Source organism: Lampetra planeri, chromosome 18 (assembly GCF_965212315.1).
Source record: "Lampetra planeri chromosome 18, kcLamPlan1.2.h2, whole genome shotgun sequence".
Lineage (NCBI taxonomy): Eukaryota > Metazoa > Chordata > Hyperoartia > Petromyzontiformes > Petromyzontidae > Lampetra > Lampetra planeri.
Genome location: NC_136124.1, coordinates 12,149,521 through 12,166,055, shown reverse-complemented (window position 1 = coordinate 12,166,055; position 16,535 = coordinate 12,149,521). Strand labels below are relative to the sequence as shown.

At 48.3% G+C, this 16,535-nt stretch overlaps 1 protein-coding gene across 15 annotated transcripts in view; it reads left to right on the top strand.

Annotated features, from left to right (window-relative positions):
- The window catches only part of HECTD1 (HECT domain E3 ubiquitin protein ligase 1), an 87,246-nt gene that overhangs the window by 25,369 nt on the left and 45,342 nt on the right, over window positions 1–16,535 (top strand). For 7 of the 15 annotated variants that reach the window (XM_078602576.1, XM_078602572.1, XM_078602577.1 and 4 more), the window contains exons 7-20: window positions 495–571; window positions 913–1,011; window positions 1,264–1,378; window positions 1,981–2,155; window positions 3,377–3,515; window positions 4,438–4,608; window positions 4,826–4,903; window positions 7,045–7,270; window positions 7,948–8,046; window positions 8,132–8,395; window positions 9,489–9,565; window positions 13,727–13,861; window positions 14,877–15,023; window positions 16,070–16,164. In XM_078602576.1, coding sequence (XP_078458702.1) covers window positions 495–571; window positions 913–1,011; window positions 1,264–1,378; window positions 1,981–2,155; window positions 3,377–3,515; window positions 4,438–4,608; window positions 4,826–4,903; window positions 7,045–7,270; window positions 7,948–8,046; window positions 8,132–8,395; window positions 9,489–9,565; window positions 13,727–13,861; window positions 14,877–15,023; window positions 16,070–16,164 — 1,897 coding nt within the window. The remainder of the gene's footprint in view (window positions 1–494; window positions 572–912; window positions 1,012–1,263; window positions 1,379–1,980; window positions 2,156–3,376; window positions 3,516–4,437; window positions 4,609–4,825; window positions 4,904–7,044; window positions 7,271–7,947; window positions 8,047–8,131; window positions 8,396–9,488; window positions 9,566–13,726; window positions 13,862–14,876; window positions 15,024–16,069; window positions 16,165–16,535) is intronic. The other 8 variants (XM_078602581.1, XM_078602578.1, XM_078602569.1 and 5 more) reach the window with 7 other exon arrangements.

Below are 16,535 nucleotides of genomic sequence, written 5' to 3'. Positions count from 1 at the left end.
TGCGGGTGTTTCCTGAGCATTGGGCTGCACCATTTGGTGGCTGTAGCTGCCTTTCCGCCATAACATGGGTCAAGAGAGTTGGATAGTGCTTTTAGACGTTGTGTTAATGTGGAGTGCACCATGAACACCATCTGATAAGGAAGCTGTGTTGAGAGTTTTAAAATTGCGCTAAATATGTATTTTATAATCTCTGTGTATACTTTATAATCTCTGTGTATACTTTTTATTGTTTTGTGCAACTTACATTTTTATATCTTTACTTGTGAAGCGTTCTGTTAAAATGTAATTGTTAAGGGCGCTGTGCTAAGTGTAGATTGCTTGATTTACTTATGGACAGTTCATTTTCCCCAACCTTCAGACTCGTGCCATTACGGGCATCTCCCAGGCTCAAGAAACTTTTAGCTCCGAGACGTTTTGTTACATCGTGGATTGCGATGTAAATGCAAGCGTTATTATCATCATTATTAATACAACTCGGTTGTCTTTCCTCGCAGCGTTTGAAGTCAATTTCATGGATGATGTCGGACAGACGTTGCTGAACTGGGCCTCTGCGTTTGGCACTCAAGAGATGGTATGTAACAAAGCAAAAAGCCACGATAAATTACCTTAATCTGACGTAAAATTTTGCCACCGTTCTACAACATCTGGACGCTTACGACAACGTTCTTGATGACTTTTTTGTTGCCCGAGTCGTCACGGGCTGTGGCTCGGGAAATTAAGGGTTGGGATTGTAGAGGCATACCGGGTTTGTTTCGTGTGAATGATTAATCTGTGGTCGTAATGGCTCGGCGATGTGCAGCAGCTCTCTCCCAAAACAGCAGCGACGCATTCGCAGAGCTATCACGAGGGCAGAGGTCGGATTCGCTGAGACGCGTTTTGTGTGTGACCCCTGCACCCGTTCCTCCCTGCTAGGTGGAGTTTCTGTGCGAACGAGGGGCTGATGTGAATAGAGGTCAGAGGTCGTCGTCCCTACACTACGCAGCCTGTTTCGGTCGCCCACAAGTGGCAAAGGTTAGCATTGTTATTTTGCTTTAAATGTACTCCTTTAAAACAGCATACAAAGATCCTCTTTTGCCACTGTAAAAGGTGTAACACATCAATGCAATGTGTGTGTCTGTGTCTTTGTATGAGCCATACGCCACGTGAATAGCCTGCGAAAGTTTACCGATGTTGTGTGCGCGACTACTTTGACCACACTGCTGTCACTCCTGTCGTCGCTGTGCCGCGGTAGTTAACCCATCCGGCTTGTGCCTCTGCACACAGACCCTGCTGAGACATGGAGCCAACCCAGACCTGCGTGACGAGGACGGGAAGACGCCTCTGGACAAGGCCAGGGAGAGGGGACACAGCGAGGTGGTCTCCATACTGCAGTCTCCCGGTGCGTGCGTCTGCCGGCCGTGTGACACAAGCTGACAAGCCGGGCCATTGGAGGGGGGAGGAAGCCTGCTTGTGTATTTTTTAGGAGATTGTAAAGGCTGTTGTTTCCTTATATCCGGGGGTGCAGTGGCGTTGCAGTGGGTAATGCACAGTCCCCTGAACATTCGGCACTCGAATGTCAGCCGATTTATACATACGTGTTTGCGTTATGAGACAGTTTTATTTGGAGTTTTTTAACCGAGGTTGAAAACCTTTATGCCTAAGCTTTAATATGTGATTCCATGTGAGATAAACTTCAACGTAAAGTGGTGCTGCTATTTAGGGACTTTGCCTTTCGAAAACCGGCCAAACCGATCAAAGTGTTTTCCAAAACTTGGAGACACAAACCATGAAAGTAAAGGAGGACCATTTTTAAATGAGCCCGACGCGTTTCGCCCTGCGAGCGACCCGGCAGGCCCTCCCGCCTGCTAACTCAACGTTTCTGCAGGAAAGCGCACGCTGCGTTTTGGGATCCGCACGCATGCACGCACTCACATGCGCGCCCTATTGCCCAACCTGCAAAGTGAACCTTTTTTTTCCGCTTGCGCGCCTTCGTCCCATCAGGTGAGTGGATGTGCCCCGTGAATAAAGACGACGAGAAGAGGAAGAAGGACTGCGGCCACAAAGAGGAGGAACTCAACGAGCCCAAAGGCGACCCAGAGATGGCGCCAGTCTACTTGAAACGCTTGCTGCCCATCTTCGCCCAGACCTTCCAGCAAACCATGATGCCCTCTGTGAGGTAGCGCGCCCGTTTCACGTGCTCGGCCGCTGCCGCTCAGTTGGGGTTTGGGTTCCTGTTTGCTTGAACCCAGCGGGGAGGGAGGGTGATTGCGTGAACGCTCCCTCTCACTGCTCTTGACGAGCCACGTGGTTACGCAAATTTTTTTCCCTGCGAGCCCTGAGAGCCACTGGTGGACATTCTACGTTTATATGGCAGGTGCCGGTCTCAATGCAGGCGGAAGGAACCACTGTTGACCTGCCAAAAAATGTGTTCAGTCTGTTCTTCTGTAACGCGTGTTGTTTTCATAACGCGAATTGGATGTAACGCGATGAATGTATTAGGGAATACATATTTTTCTAACGCGGATGCAAATTGGATGCCACGCGATCGAGCGAATGGAACGACGTCACGTGAGTAGGACTAAGCGGTCGTACGGCTGCCCCCCAGCGTAGCATTGCACAAGGCGGGATGCTTCGAGATGCTTCCCGCGCGCCTCAGCTTTTGTTCAGCCTCCTTACGCATCTCGCGTATTATCACAGACTGTGCTTTACCCCTAAATGAAATGTTATTTATTCTCACGCAATTTTTCCATAAGTCGGTTTTCTTCAGGAACACAACTAATGCCGCATTGTAGGAGAACAGACTGTCCTCAACCCCAGACAGATGATAGGCCAAGTCGGCGCTTAACTTGAGTTTTTCCAGCTGTGAATCACGCGCTCTAAACATAGCTCAGTCCGGCCTTGTACGGGCATCTCTCGAATATATACGAAACAGATACGTTTCTGGAAAGTTGTCCGTAAAGTGAAATTCCGTTTATGGAACTTTCATTGTATGATTGGAGACCTTAATCAAATGACACTTGCTAATGCAGCGGGAATCCAGTACAGCGTGAAATGCGCACGAGGACAAATGACAAACCATTTGTTGTTCGATTTTTTTAGAGATTAAAAATTACGTGTATGCAAATTTAACATAACGTATACATATAAAATCCAGTCCCGAATGTATATGTTATGTCGTAGCGAAATTCCGTATGTTGTGTTTCCGTATAACGAGGTATAATTGACCGTAACAACGTTTGTGACGATCTGTTATTATTTTGAGCGTCCTGTTAGCTTAACTGATTTTGCGATTTTGCAAGGTGGCGTCGTGACTTGTGAGTGGATTTCTCAATTATCAGTAAATGACGTCAGCTCCGAATCACCCCCCCCCGTCCCCCCGCTCTCTCTCTCTCAACAGGAAAGCAAGCCTTGCACTTATCAGAAAAATGGTGCACTATTGCCCTGAAGCACTTTTAAAGGAAGTTTGCGGATCAGATTTGGGCCATAATCTGCCAATCATTCTAGCAGAGGTCACCTCGGCCGTGTTGGATCACGAGGTAAGGAGTCTTGACTGTGGAACCGCAGTGAGATGGTTGCGTGGCTCAAAGGGCACCCCCCCCCCCTCCCAGTGCTCTACCCTGGTCCCCTTTTTACCTCCATAAAGATCATCTGAATGCACGCAGGGCCCCTTGCAAAATGAACACTCATGTTGAACTTGAACTTCTTCCATATATAGCCAACCATGCTAATTGGAGGCGCATAATCACAGGTTTGAAATACTAATGGCAACAGTTGAGCGCTTTCATTGAACACGTGATAGTTCTGACTGGCGAGGGTATTGCGTTCAACGGCATTGTCATGTTAACTTCCCCCCCTCCCCCCCCAAACATCGAGTTGACTAAAGTGGGCGCAGAGCCCATGGGGGTTGGGGGAGGCGGTGGGCGGGGAAGGGGGACGGAGTGGGCAGTGAGACGGCTCAATTCCAAATCCAAGACAATGTTTATTGATTCACTGCAGCCGTTTGTGCCAAGGCAACGGAGTGGTCGCCACTAAGCTCGCGACCAAGGGGAAGCGCTCGCCGTGCTGCATTGGCTTCCGGTTGCCAAACGAATTAATTATAGGGTCGCACTCGTTACACACAAAGCGCTTGCCACCAACGAACCACAATGCCTCGCTGATCTCGCCGAGGGAAGATGAAGTGGGAAGGGAGGGAGGGAACAAAGAAAACCCCTGAAATCAAATACCCTGCGTGCAGCTAATGGGTGTTTATGCTTTCATTCCACCATTCCCGAGTTTTGTTTCCACTAAACCACCGAGGGTGCTACACGCAACCCCCTCTTTTTCAATCCCCGTCTCCCGGCACCCCCCCTAATCTCTGTCGTTGCGCGTCTCGTTGCGGATGCGGTCTGCCTCCCCGCCCGCCCCTCCCCCCGTCACCTAAACCCCCCCCCCCCCCACCCGACTGCGACGTTCCGGCAGGATGACGACGACGGTCACCTGCTGGCGCTGCAGATGATCGACGACCTCGTGGAGAAGGGAGGGGACCTGTTTGTGGATCAGCTGGCCAGGCTGGGCGTCATCAGCAAGGTGTCCAGCCTGGGCGGAACGGCCTCCGACGACGAGAACGAAGACGACGCGCAGGTGGACAAGGTGACGGACGGATGGACTGTGATGCCTTTGATGAATGGGGGGGGGGGGGCGCGAAAGCTCTTGTCTATTCGTACAAATACTGGGGTGACTCCTTTTGTGAATAGAAAGGGCATGATGATGATGATGATTATTTGAAAAAAAAAAGGCAGTCTCAGAGTGAGAATCTTGATTTAGACTGCAGGAGGTATCCGATAAGCTGTGACGCTCTTTTTCACAGATGTCCAGTAGGGGCGGATCGGCAAGTCACAACAGCAAACAAATCAAAAACACGATAGGAGTGCAAAGTAGAGCAAAGGTAAGCAAGTCACGAAAAAATAAATGTATAAATATAAATAAAGTACATAGTACAAATTGTATATAAATTACTGTCCATTTTTTAAGTACTAAATGCAAGCTTGGGCAAGGCAGCAAAACAACTAAAACAGTCCCAGACCACACCAGGCCAACACAGTCCCCCAATAAAATACATGCAATAGCGGAGCCAGGATTAGCCAGGATTTTCAGGGAGGGAGGGCAACCCCTCCATCAATGAAAAATGCTAGGAGTTGTTAGTAAGTAAGGAGTTGTTAGTAAGTAAGGACTTGTCCCTTGCTTTTTATTCGACACGTGTGCGGCGATGGCGCAGCCATCGATCGAGGGTCGAATTCGAACCGCGTTGTGTGATCGGCATCGCGCTCTTTGGAGGTGTTGATGCCTTCAGGGAAGTCGTGTTCTGTATACGCAACTGCGCACAATTCTGTGAGTCACTTATAACTGCTTTGCCGTTACTTATTGCCAATTATGGACTCAGGCTATTGTCCTATCATCTCATAGAGTCCCTGGCACCTAATAATATGCTACACAATGGCAGTGGGGGTCGCAAGATGCCGATTTATTACTAATAAACCCCAATGATCTGATCGAAATTAAGGATTTCGATTGGATCATTGGGGGGGCACGAGCCACCCCACCCCCCCCCCCCCCCCCCACTGGCTCTGTTAGTGAATACATGGGTAAGCTTAAAAGTTACAAATCGCATTTTGCAAATGTGCTTGGACCCAGCACTAATCTTCTGCTTCAGGATATTTTTTCAAGGAAGATTTATGATGTTAAGAGACGAAACAAGGTTGTTCCAAAACATTGGTGCTGCAACGACAAAGGCTTTGTCACCTATTCCAATTCTTCTTCAAGGGATAGAGGCAGTGACCCCTCTTCATAGCTCTCGAATAGAGAGGCGAGAGAGACAGAGTGGAGAATAAGAGTTGTAGAATTCACTTTACAATATGGGTTCCCGATAAGAATTAAAGTTTTTTCAATGGCTGATGTAGATGCAGAGCAACAACTACAATTTCGCATTCAGGTGGTCAAGCCAGATAACCGCGTCAGGATCAACGGAGTGTATCGGCTGTGATGTCTCCTTCGTAGTTGGAGGATCCTTCTCCCAGGGCCTCTCTGGTGCGTTGTTGTTTGGCCCTGAAGTGTGCCGTTGGCATGGCTTGTGATGTTGTTCTGGAGACTGGAAGATTGATGTTCGATGCTCGGTCGCCGCATTGATGGCATTATTTGTGATTTCTCATTTACCCGAGTGGGCCGTGTGAAGGCTGCCATCTGCCGCTCAATTTTTTTCTAGTATCTTCTGATGACCAGTTTTAAATGGACATGTGAATATTTACCTAACAGGAGCTAAAGAGTAACAGACAAACCCTTCTAATACAAGCAGACTTGTGATGGCTATTCCCGTCTCTCACGTGAAGGAGGTGCAATCTACAAATGTAGAGCCCCATTGTCAATACTCTGCTGGATGAGGATCTCTCCACGCCGTGTTGGTCAATGGGGGTTGTTTGGCCATGCTTCACCACCCCGGTCAGTGAGGTTGTTGAAGAGCAGGGCTCATGACTGCTATCGCTCGCCACTGATGTTAGCCGTGGCCGACAATCTCCTAACTACCCTTTCAGCCCAAAATACATTGTATTTTGGGGCTGTCTGATCCCAATAATAACCACGGTGGCGAAAGTGACACTATAGTGGGGATATGTTAACAACGTGGCCTGGTATAAAGGAGGTCGTGGGTTCAATCCTGACCCTGGTGCCTGCTGTATATTTGGAGTTGGCATGCTCTCCCCTTGGTCAAGTGGATTTTTCTCTAGGTCCTCCGGTTTTTCCCCCCCACATTTAGAATCAACATACATTTCAAGTATTTGACTGCTCTCCATTTCCACATGATAAGCCACTTAGTTGAGCTATTATTTGTGGCCAGGTTACTTATGAAAAAGAGCTGTGTACAGCTCAGTGGGCCCTTACCTGGCAAAATAAAAAATAGTTCAGTTGAATCGTTTTAACCAGGCACAATAATAACCCTGCTTTGCTCGCGAGGTGAGAGGAGCTATGGCGCGCAATTCTATTTGACCCGGTGGTCTGATGGTGACCGGCGTGTCGCGTCGCGTCTTCCCGTGCCAGCAGGAGAGCCCTCTGCACGAAGACGCCAAGGAGCTGGTGCAGGGGAAGCCGTTCCACTGGCGCGATTGGTCGGTGGTGCGCGGCCGCGACTGCCTCTACATCTGGAGCGACGCAGCCGCCCTGGAGCTCTCCAATGGCTCCAACGGATGGTTCCGCTTCATCCTGGACGGGAAGCTCGCCACCATGTACTCCAGCGGCAACCCGGAAGGTGGATCCGACAGTTCAGGTAAAACAAAACTACAATTATGTTTTAATTACCCGGTAAGGGCCCACAGAGCTACCCAAAGCTCTTTTTCAGAGGCGACCTGGCCACAGATGATAGCTCAGCGAAGTGGGCTCATCATGCGGAAATGTATTGCAGCAAAATACTCTTAAACGCATGTTCATTCTAAATGTGGAGGGAAAAACCGGAGGACACGGAGAAAAATGTACGCGGCCACGGGGAGAGACGTGCAAACTCCAAATATACAGCAGGCGTCAGGGTTGGGATACGAACTCACAAACTCCTGTATACCCGGCGAGGTAGTTAGCATCTCACCACCGTGCCGTTGCGACGGGTGATTGAGGTGGAAGCCGACCCAATGTTGTGTTCGCATTTCCCCCATGATAAAATAACTCTTCTTGTTTTCCCCAATTTTATTTAAAAAATTCCATGGGTGTCAAAGTTGTGAGACGCATAGGTTTAGAAATCTGGCAAGAGCAGTGCATCACGCCGTGTTAGGAAATGGCCGACGGAAGGTCACTGAGCTGTCAAATGAAACATTTTAAATTTTCAGAGCTGAAATTGAGTCCAAATCAATCGCAAAAACCAAATTTAATACGATGGCATTTCTTCTGCGGTCACTGGTGACTGGGCTGAGACCATCAAACTCCGTTACACTTCAGAACCCGGTTTATTCACAGGCGGCTGCATGGAATCGAACCCGGGATTTCAACGGTGCCGGCTCAGTGCTCTGACCCCCGAGCCACGCAACAGCCTCTTGTTGCAGCTTCCTTCAAAAGGTCACGCCACGCGAATGCTTTTGATGACCGTGCCGCGTGGCCCCGTCAGTAACTCACAAACCCACACCCTGATCTTGCGTTTCAGAGAGCCGCAGTGAGTTTCTGGAGAAACTGCAGCGAGCCCGTGGCCAGGTGAAGGCCGGCACCCCGAGCCAACCCGTCCTGTCCGTGCCCGGCCCGAGCAAGCTGGTCGTGGGTAACTGGACCCTGACCTGTCTCAAGGAGGGGGAGATCGCAATACACAACTGCGACGGGCAGCAGGCCACCATCCTGAAGGAGGACCTGCCGGGCTTCGTGTTCGAGTCGAACCGCGGCACGAAGCATTCCTTCACAGCCGAGACATCCCTAGGTGGGGCCTTTAAACCGTGGCGGTTTTATTTTGCGTCCGCTTACGATTGCGTAGCGAGAGGTGATGTCGTTCGTCAGTTTCAAGGGAGCTGATTGGCTGCTTATTGCTACATCCGCTATGACCGTCCCATGAATGCCCCCGGAGGATAACTTCACGCACTTTCATTGAAAATACAAAACTGCTAAATCTTTACCATGAAACTTGCCCCACCTGGCTTACCAACACAATGACAAGATTGACAACAGAATACAGTTCGGAGAGGCGAGCAACCTCACATTGCCACCGTGTAGCAGAAGTGATACAGAAGCGAGGGTGCTTGGGTTGTCGGCGTACGCTTAGCGTGCATTCGCGTCCACGTGCGGTTGCGCTTTGTCATGCACACATTTATGTGCACAGTCGCCTCCCCCAACCCTAAACAGAGAGGTTCCCTTGATGGACTCCCAGGCTTGTCTTTTTTTTGTTCCAAATATGGTGGACTAATTATTCTCAGTTGAAATTCTCCGTTCTCTGTTTCGGCCCGGGCGTGAACCTGCAGCAATAGCAATACCCGCCATTCGCCACTGAGTGATGGTGACGTCACCACGATGCCTGTGCCTCATTCAATGCTGTGTCGTTCATTAACCTTCCAGATGTGGGGGGTGGCAGTGTGTTGTTACAGCACTTGACGCACTATCGGACAGGGTGAGTGAGTTCAAATCCCGGCTGGGAATTGACTCTCTACTTATTCCCCTAACTTGGTCGATAAAACAGAAGCACTTAAAAAAAAAAACGCCCAATGCGTGTCCCTACTGGATTAAGGCAGCGAGTCCAACTCTGGACGTACGGACCCGTCGTGCCGAATTTGAACTCTTGAATAATGAAAAGTCAAATCGCAGCTGTCCTACTACTGGACTAGCCGCTCCCTCACCCCACCATGGGAACGTCCACCTCTGGCTCATGGTGCTATTGGAGACCCGTGCCAGCCCCCCCCCCCCCGCTGCTCTTTTTTGAGCAGGGAGTGACCCCTTCGACCGGACTCGACCTTGACGAGTGTAAATATACTACAAGGGGCTTTTTTAATGCTCCTTTCTTTTATAAAATGTTCTCACTTTAGGAAGTGAATTTATTGCAGGGTGGACGGGGAAACGAAGCAAAAAGCTGCGTTCCAAACTGGAGAAGACAAAGCAGAAGGTGGGTGGGTGGTGGTGGTGCACCTCGTGACCTGCACGGGGCCAATGGAGCAGCGAGCGACCTTGGGAAAACCTCATCAGGGCGGGAGAGAACCTTCCCCCTTGCTGAGAGCTGAATCGGACTTTCAAATCAATACCCCTTGGCGTGCCACCTTGCAGTAGCGAAAGTGGCCAAGCGCGGCACTAAATTGAATAAACGGTGTTATTGGCAGTTCGAAAATATTCCCCTTATTGTACCTGATTAGAGCTGCCAACTTGCTCGCCCGTGACGGATATAAATATCCATAATATTTTACTCTCCAACGCACCGGTGTGCTGTACTCGTAATGAATTGGCATGTTGTGTTAATGTGACAAATCTTACTAATTTGCTGTGTCGAGTGGTGGCAGGTTTAACGACACATTTATACTTACGTGATCTAACACAAAAAAAGCTGTATTATGGATAATATTGGTCACGAAAGCCTACGTGTTAAATGGATATAAATATCGTTTGTGGGGCCCCATTGAAGTGGTTCACGGCCTAGTGCGGCAATGGGCCTGTGTGAGATGATGTCACTCATAGGGGGGAAAGGGGGGAGGCATATTTTCCAACCGCTGTTCGACGTTGTCCTCTTGACGTCTCCGCGTTGTTTCACGACCGGACGCGGATGGGTGTTTTGAGAAGGGAGACACTTGGAGTTTATTTTTTTCCCATTAACATGTGTGCGTTGCGTTGGCCTTTTGTTAAGCTTACCCAGGCGACCTGCAGGTCTGTTAACGTTGGTCATTTTTACAATTAATACTCGCGGGAAGTACCCGGTGTTGCACGGGTGAAAAAGACACACACACATCGACTTACACACACACAGACATCGACCCACACACACATAGATCTACACGCGCACACATATGGACTCAAACCCACACATCGACTCACACACACACATCGACTTACACAGCAATCCCCGATGATGCCACGGCTAGAGCAATTTTCTACCTATGGCGAACCTTATCGAGGAGCAGGTTGAGAACAAAGGTCTTCTCAGTACCGCCAGGAAAAAAATGACTTTTTTTAGTCTTAATGTCTTCCAAGATTTTCGTGTAGGCTTCTCTTTGTGCATCCATCAGCTTTGGTTCATTTTTCTCAATACATTTAAGAAGCTCTAAACCATCATAGGATATTTCACGTACGATCTCTTGAGCAAGGGCATGCAGGTTGTCCCTGTAGGGTGTTGGTAGTCCCATAGACGTGAGGTCTTTTCCACCAATGGAGTGCAGTTTGTCCTCAAGGAGGATGAGGGCCTGTTTGAAGATGGCATCAGAAAAGTTTATGTCGAGGTTTTGATTTTCTCGTTGAGCTCTGTGGAGGATGTCCTCACTCATGCCCTTTTGGGTTAGATGGGCTGCAAACTTGAAGATGCTGATCATCCTCAAGAATTCCACGAAGATTGCAAGCTTCCCTGTATGTTTGACAGACAACTCCTTCCACTGTTTTGAGGTCTTGGAAAGATTTAGGCCGTTTGACAACATGTAGAAGCATTAGGAGAAAGTAGCACTCCTGATTGTTGGGATGAACTGTGTCGACTCTTCGTAAGGCATCAGAATCACCGTGAGCAGCACGTCGCTTCCATTTTTATTAGCACTCCATGTAAAGTAGGAGGGAACTTCATGGCAGGTTGGCAGCAAATGGGTCACTTTGGCACAAAACAAAGAACGCCATCCGGGTGGTATCTTGTGGAGCCAGGGCCTGTTGTTAGGCATTTCCTTCGGTGAAGTAGATGCGTTGACCGTTTTCGAGGTGAACTGCCAAATGGATGACTGTGGGGGAACGCTCATAGATAGGGAAGCCAAGAATTCTCCAAATGGCCTCATTGTTGCTGATGTATCTTCCTTGGACAGCATGTTTAACCTCATCCACACTTTGCCGCTCTGTTTTGTAAGGCAAGGACAGCCATGTCAGAGCCTTTGTTGATGTATTAGCAAACATATTTGATGGCTTTCACAGAATTGCAGAATTCCACATTAAAGTGGGCCTCGAAGATCTTGCACAGAAGAGGGTCAGTAGGGAACGATCCACCGGTTGTCAACCTTCATTTGAGAGTTAGTGGCAGGTCTGATCGTTGTTTAAAATCCACCATGCTCAGTATTTCTGCGATGATTTAAAGGATAGCCATCATGGCTCGACTGACTGTCTTTCAAGAAGTTTTGTGGATACTTCTTGATACACCTGCGGTCTTGCATAGATGGCGAATTTAGATTGAACTGCCCACATGGGCCATGGACCATTTGCTCGCACACCACATCAACAAGGGCAGGGTCTTGATGGGGGTCAGGTAGCTCAGCACTGATAAATGTGACGACATTTTTGACACTCAGTGGTGTGCAAGTTACTGCTTGTCTTTCCAAAGACGCCGCTTTCATTAGTCGTAATGAGCATCATGAGGTAATCAACTTTGAGTTTAAAGACCCTTGCTAAGATGGCATGTGTTTCTGGTGGCTTTTGGTTTGGACAAAGCTCAACCTGGATCTCCTTCCATTTTGGATTGCATGTGATGTACGTCATGGCATCCTGAATCTTCTCATGCATGTATCTTGGTGCAGCTGTGAAGGATGAAGTAAAAAAAAACGAATCTGCCCACATTCTGAGCGTTTGCATCTCCGTCGGCATTGATAGCGTCTCAGAGATGAGCGTACAGTTCAACACGCAGGCGTTTTTGAATCAGTTTAATGTAAGGAAGGCACTCACTCTAAATGTTGGCATACTCATCGACAATATACTGGGTGAAGGAGGTTGGCGCACCGTAATACGTGGTTTTCGCCTCTGTCCATGATCATGAAGGAATAGTTTAGAGGAGACCAGTTTTGTGAGGATGTCTTTGTCCTGTAGCTTTGATACATATAATTTGAGGAATCTGGACGTGGTACCCATCTTGGCCTTGCCACAGTATAATGGAGTATTGTAGGGCATCATATGCTCTGTTTGTCAGGAAATCGTTTGATGGTGTTGTCTTGATATCGAAGCACAATGTCTCTCTTACCATGCTCCTCACCAATCATAAGAACAGCAAGCTCAACAAAAGTTGGGGCATGGTACCTGGCTATTTTTTTTTAACGTTAACCCCACCGTTTGATAGCCATATTCCTCGCAAGCGCGCGCACACACAGACAAAAAATGACATTTATAGGTAAGAGAAACGATAAAGCACCTATAAAATTGGTAAATCTTATTTGGATTGAGTTTGGTGAAGTGGTAAGCGCTGAGTTTATTTCCCGGTCATGGCTAACATCAATGGTGGGTGAATATCCGGACTGTCCTCCACTGTAAACAAACCCACCACTGATCAGCGTGGTGTAGTATGGTGAAATGACTGACGGTGTGGGGAGGCCGACATCCAACATTAGATTTTCAAAGGGCTTTAATTTACAATTATTGCTGAGGCTCATGTCGTTATATATTTTTCCTTTTTAAGGCCACACATTTACACGGTGTTGAGTTACTTTTCAAAACATCCATGCATTGAAGGTCAACGCATTTGCAAATCAAAGTGTTCTCCCTGCTCAATCAGTGCTCAACCCTGTTGGTGAAAATTCCACCGCTTAACTCGGGAGCAGGGAGAGCGAGAGAGGTGCGGTAATACCCCCCGGTTTACGTCGGGGATGTGATCCTGAAAGGTCCGACGTCGAATATCAAAACGACATCAATCAAAGCGATTTACAGGGTAGCAGGTAGAGGCGAATGAAGGCTGAGAGGCGACGGTTCCGAGAGAGGATGGATGACGATGCTGTCAGCGACGTGAGTGTGGGTTGAGGTGATGCAAATCGGGTAGCAGTGTCAATAAAGTCACGGCGTATTTGCCAAACGACGTGAAAGGGAGAGACGTCAATCTGGGTATTACTGTACCCGCCAAAATCTTTCTGACAGTTTCCCCATCATTTACAGAAAGCGTTCCGAGTCGGTTTCGAAGCGACGCTGCCCAGTGATCGTCATTTATAACGCTCAAGGGATTGAAGAGCTGCGTACGGTGGCAACCGATCGGCACGGTTGTGCGAAAAAAGTTTATAAACGTCATTTATAACGCTCAAGGGATTGAAGAGCTGCGTACGGTGGCAACCGATCGGCACGGTTGTGCGAAAAAAGTTTATAAACGTACGTGCACGCACGCGCGTGCGTGTGGTTACAGGTGCAGATCATGGCGAAGGAGCTCTATGAGAACCACTTCAAGGCGGTGGAGAGCATGCCCCGGGGCACCGTGCTGGCGCTGCGCAACATCGCCACGCGGCTAGAGTCGTCGTGGGAGCTGCACTCCAACAGCAGGGTGAGGGAGTCTTCGATTTCGGCAGGAAGGGGTTCGATGAGCTTGTTGGGGCTCGCTGATTTCATGGGCATCCGGCGACGGTTACAGATATTGCATGGTCCGGATTTTTTGTGACAATCACGACCACCAAGCGTCGTGATACAAACGGCGAGTGTCAGTTCCGTGCTTTACATGTTATAGGAATAGCCGGGTGCTCACTCGGCAATCACGCTGCAGAATATGAGCTCCTGTTGTTATCTTCCTTACACTTATTTACCTAGGAACAGCCTCACTGACTCTTACAGGAGGGTCCTGCCAAGGTTTTTGCAACAGTAGGGGGGAGTGATGATTGCTGCTATTTCAGTTGAGTAATTTTGAGGTACGTAGTTGAAATTTGGCCAATTCTGAGGGCGTTGGTAATTGGAGTAATGTCTGTTGGATGTTCTAGAAGGGAGTAATAGCTGAAAGTTGATACAAACATTCTCTATTCTAGGCATCTCACCAGAAAAATCGTAAAACCAACATGAGGGTGAAAATGTTTAGAACCTTCGATTACAATATATCCCTACAATAGGTCACATTGGTGTGTTTTAAAAGGTGTTGAATCCTGTTGTGACTCCAGATTTTGAATATGAAATTTACATTCTGTCACTGCACACTTGAAGTAACCTGATCGTGTTTTAAAATTACAAACGGGGTTGCCAAGTTGAAAAAAAAAATCCCATCTCGTTCCCAATTATTGCGGCTAATATGCTCGGAGTGGTGGTTAAATGTCGATTGCAAGCCAGTTCAGTGTGGTAGGCTTCGTGGCTTCATGGCCGTCGTGGGCCGTGTGAAATTAAGTCACCGGCTGGCTCCGGCGCACAGGCCACATGTTCCCATAACCTTGGCCTAACACTGTTTTCATCATCTGTAACTCGTGCGTTCTTATATGGATCAATGCTCATAGCACGAGGCTCGATTTCAAGTTGAGTGACTGCATGGTCACGCGCCGAATAAAAGCGGTGTTTTGTTTTGGTTCTTTTCTTTTTTCCAGGGTCATGAAGCCGACAACAACTGGGTGGAGTTGATGAAGGCCTCGCTGGAAGACTTAACTTTGCTGCTGAAAGATGAAAACACTATCAGTCCATACGAAATGAGCAGCAGCGGCCTTATACAAGCGCTTCTTACTGTGTTAAACAACGTACGTGATTTAATATTGACCCATATTAAGTGATCTCTATGGGTACATTTGTTGGCATATTGCACCGTTTACCTTTGGTTCGATTCCTGTGGGATCACGGTTCATGCCAGAACCAGTTTTGACATCTAGAGTTTGCCTGCAAAATGATGGGTTAGGGCTGAGGGTTATGTCTAGATTGTGTGGCTAATTGAGATGTGTAAAACAAAAAGCCTTACATTTGTATGTGATGGTACAAATATGGGAAGGAGGCGAATCGTCTGTTGATTTATTCTGTTGGTGCTCACGTCCCCCACAATGACGCTCATGGCTCGTCTGTGTGATGCATCGGGTGTAAATGCGTTTTACCCAGCGAGACAAACGCATGTACGGGCGTTGACGCGGCCCAGCAGTGGGCGCCGTTCGCCGCTTGTTGCGGAGATTCCCGGTTCGAATTCAACGGCCGGTCCTGATTGTAATGGTGCCACGTTGGCCAGGAGATGTTAACTACCTCGCCTGGTATACAGGAGGTCGTGGGTTCGATCCCAACCCTGACGCCTGCTGTTATATTTGAAGTTTGCGTGTCTTTCTCCCCGTGGTCGCGTGGATTTTTCTCTGGGACCTCCGGTTTTTCCCTGCACATTTAGAATCGACATGCGTTTAGAGTATTTGGCTGCTTTCAATTTCCACGTGATAAGCCACTTTGTTGAGCTTTTATTTGTGACCAGGTCGCTTCTGAAAAAAGAGCTACATAGCTCAGTGTTTGGGTTTTTCGTGCCAATCTCCTTTAGAGTCAAACATATTTTCCTTATTGTCAACGTAATCACACAACAACATTAGCCCTGAAGGTGGAATTCGCTATTTCAAATGTTTACCGCGTCTCAGGCCGATGCGCACATCTCCTTCATACACGGAAAATTTAAGGTCAGTCACAGTAGTTGACTGTGGCCACACAGCCACACTATGGACCATGTCATAAACCACTGTGGCCTGCACTTCTTTCGGGAGTGCCAAACGTCTGCTGCTGCTGACGGTGCCTTGTTGGTCGTGTGTCGCGCATGCCTCCGTAGAATGTGAATAAGGAGCATCGCCACAGCTGCAAGCAGATCATTGAGAGGATAAACATCTTCAAGGCCGCCTTCAAGAGGAACGACGATGACGAAAGGTGCCTGTGATTGTTTTGTTATTTCGTCGTCCCCGGGTGTAAAGTGAGCAGCTTGCGATTGGACGTTTCACATCCTATTTGGCTAGGCCCATGATTTCTCCAAAGGTAGATGAAATTAATAATGCTTTGTGGCTGAAGTGAACAGCGGTTGTCTTGTGGGTAGACAGTTTTAACCCCAACACACTGATTTAAATTTACGCACCTACAACCAAATCGCTGAGAATTTGACGGATCTCGTCAAATCTCGGAGGCTACGCTGGTTTGAACCTGGATAGTGCTTGGATTGGCGATCACCGTGCGCTCCAGTTTCTACCTTGATCATCTGTACGCGTCGCTTGCCTGCTATAGCTACTGCTGTTCTCGCATTATCC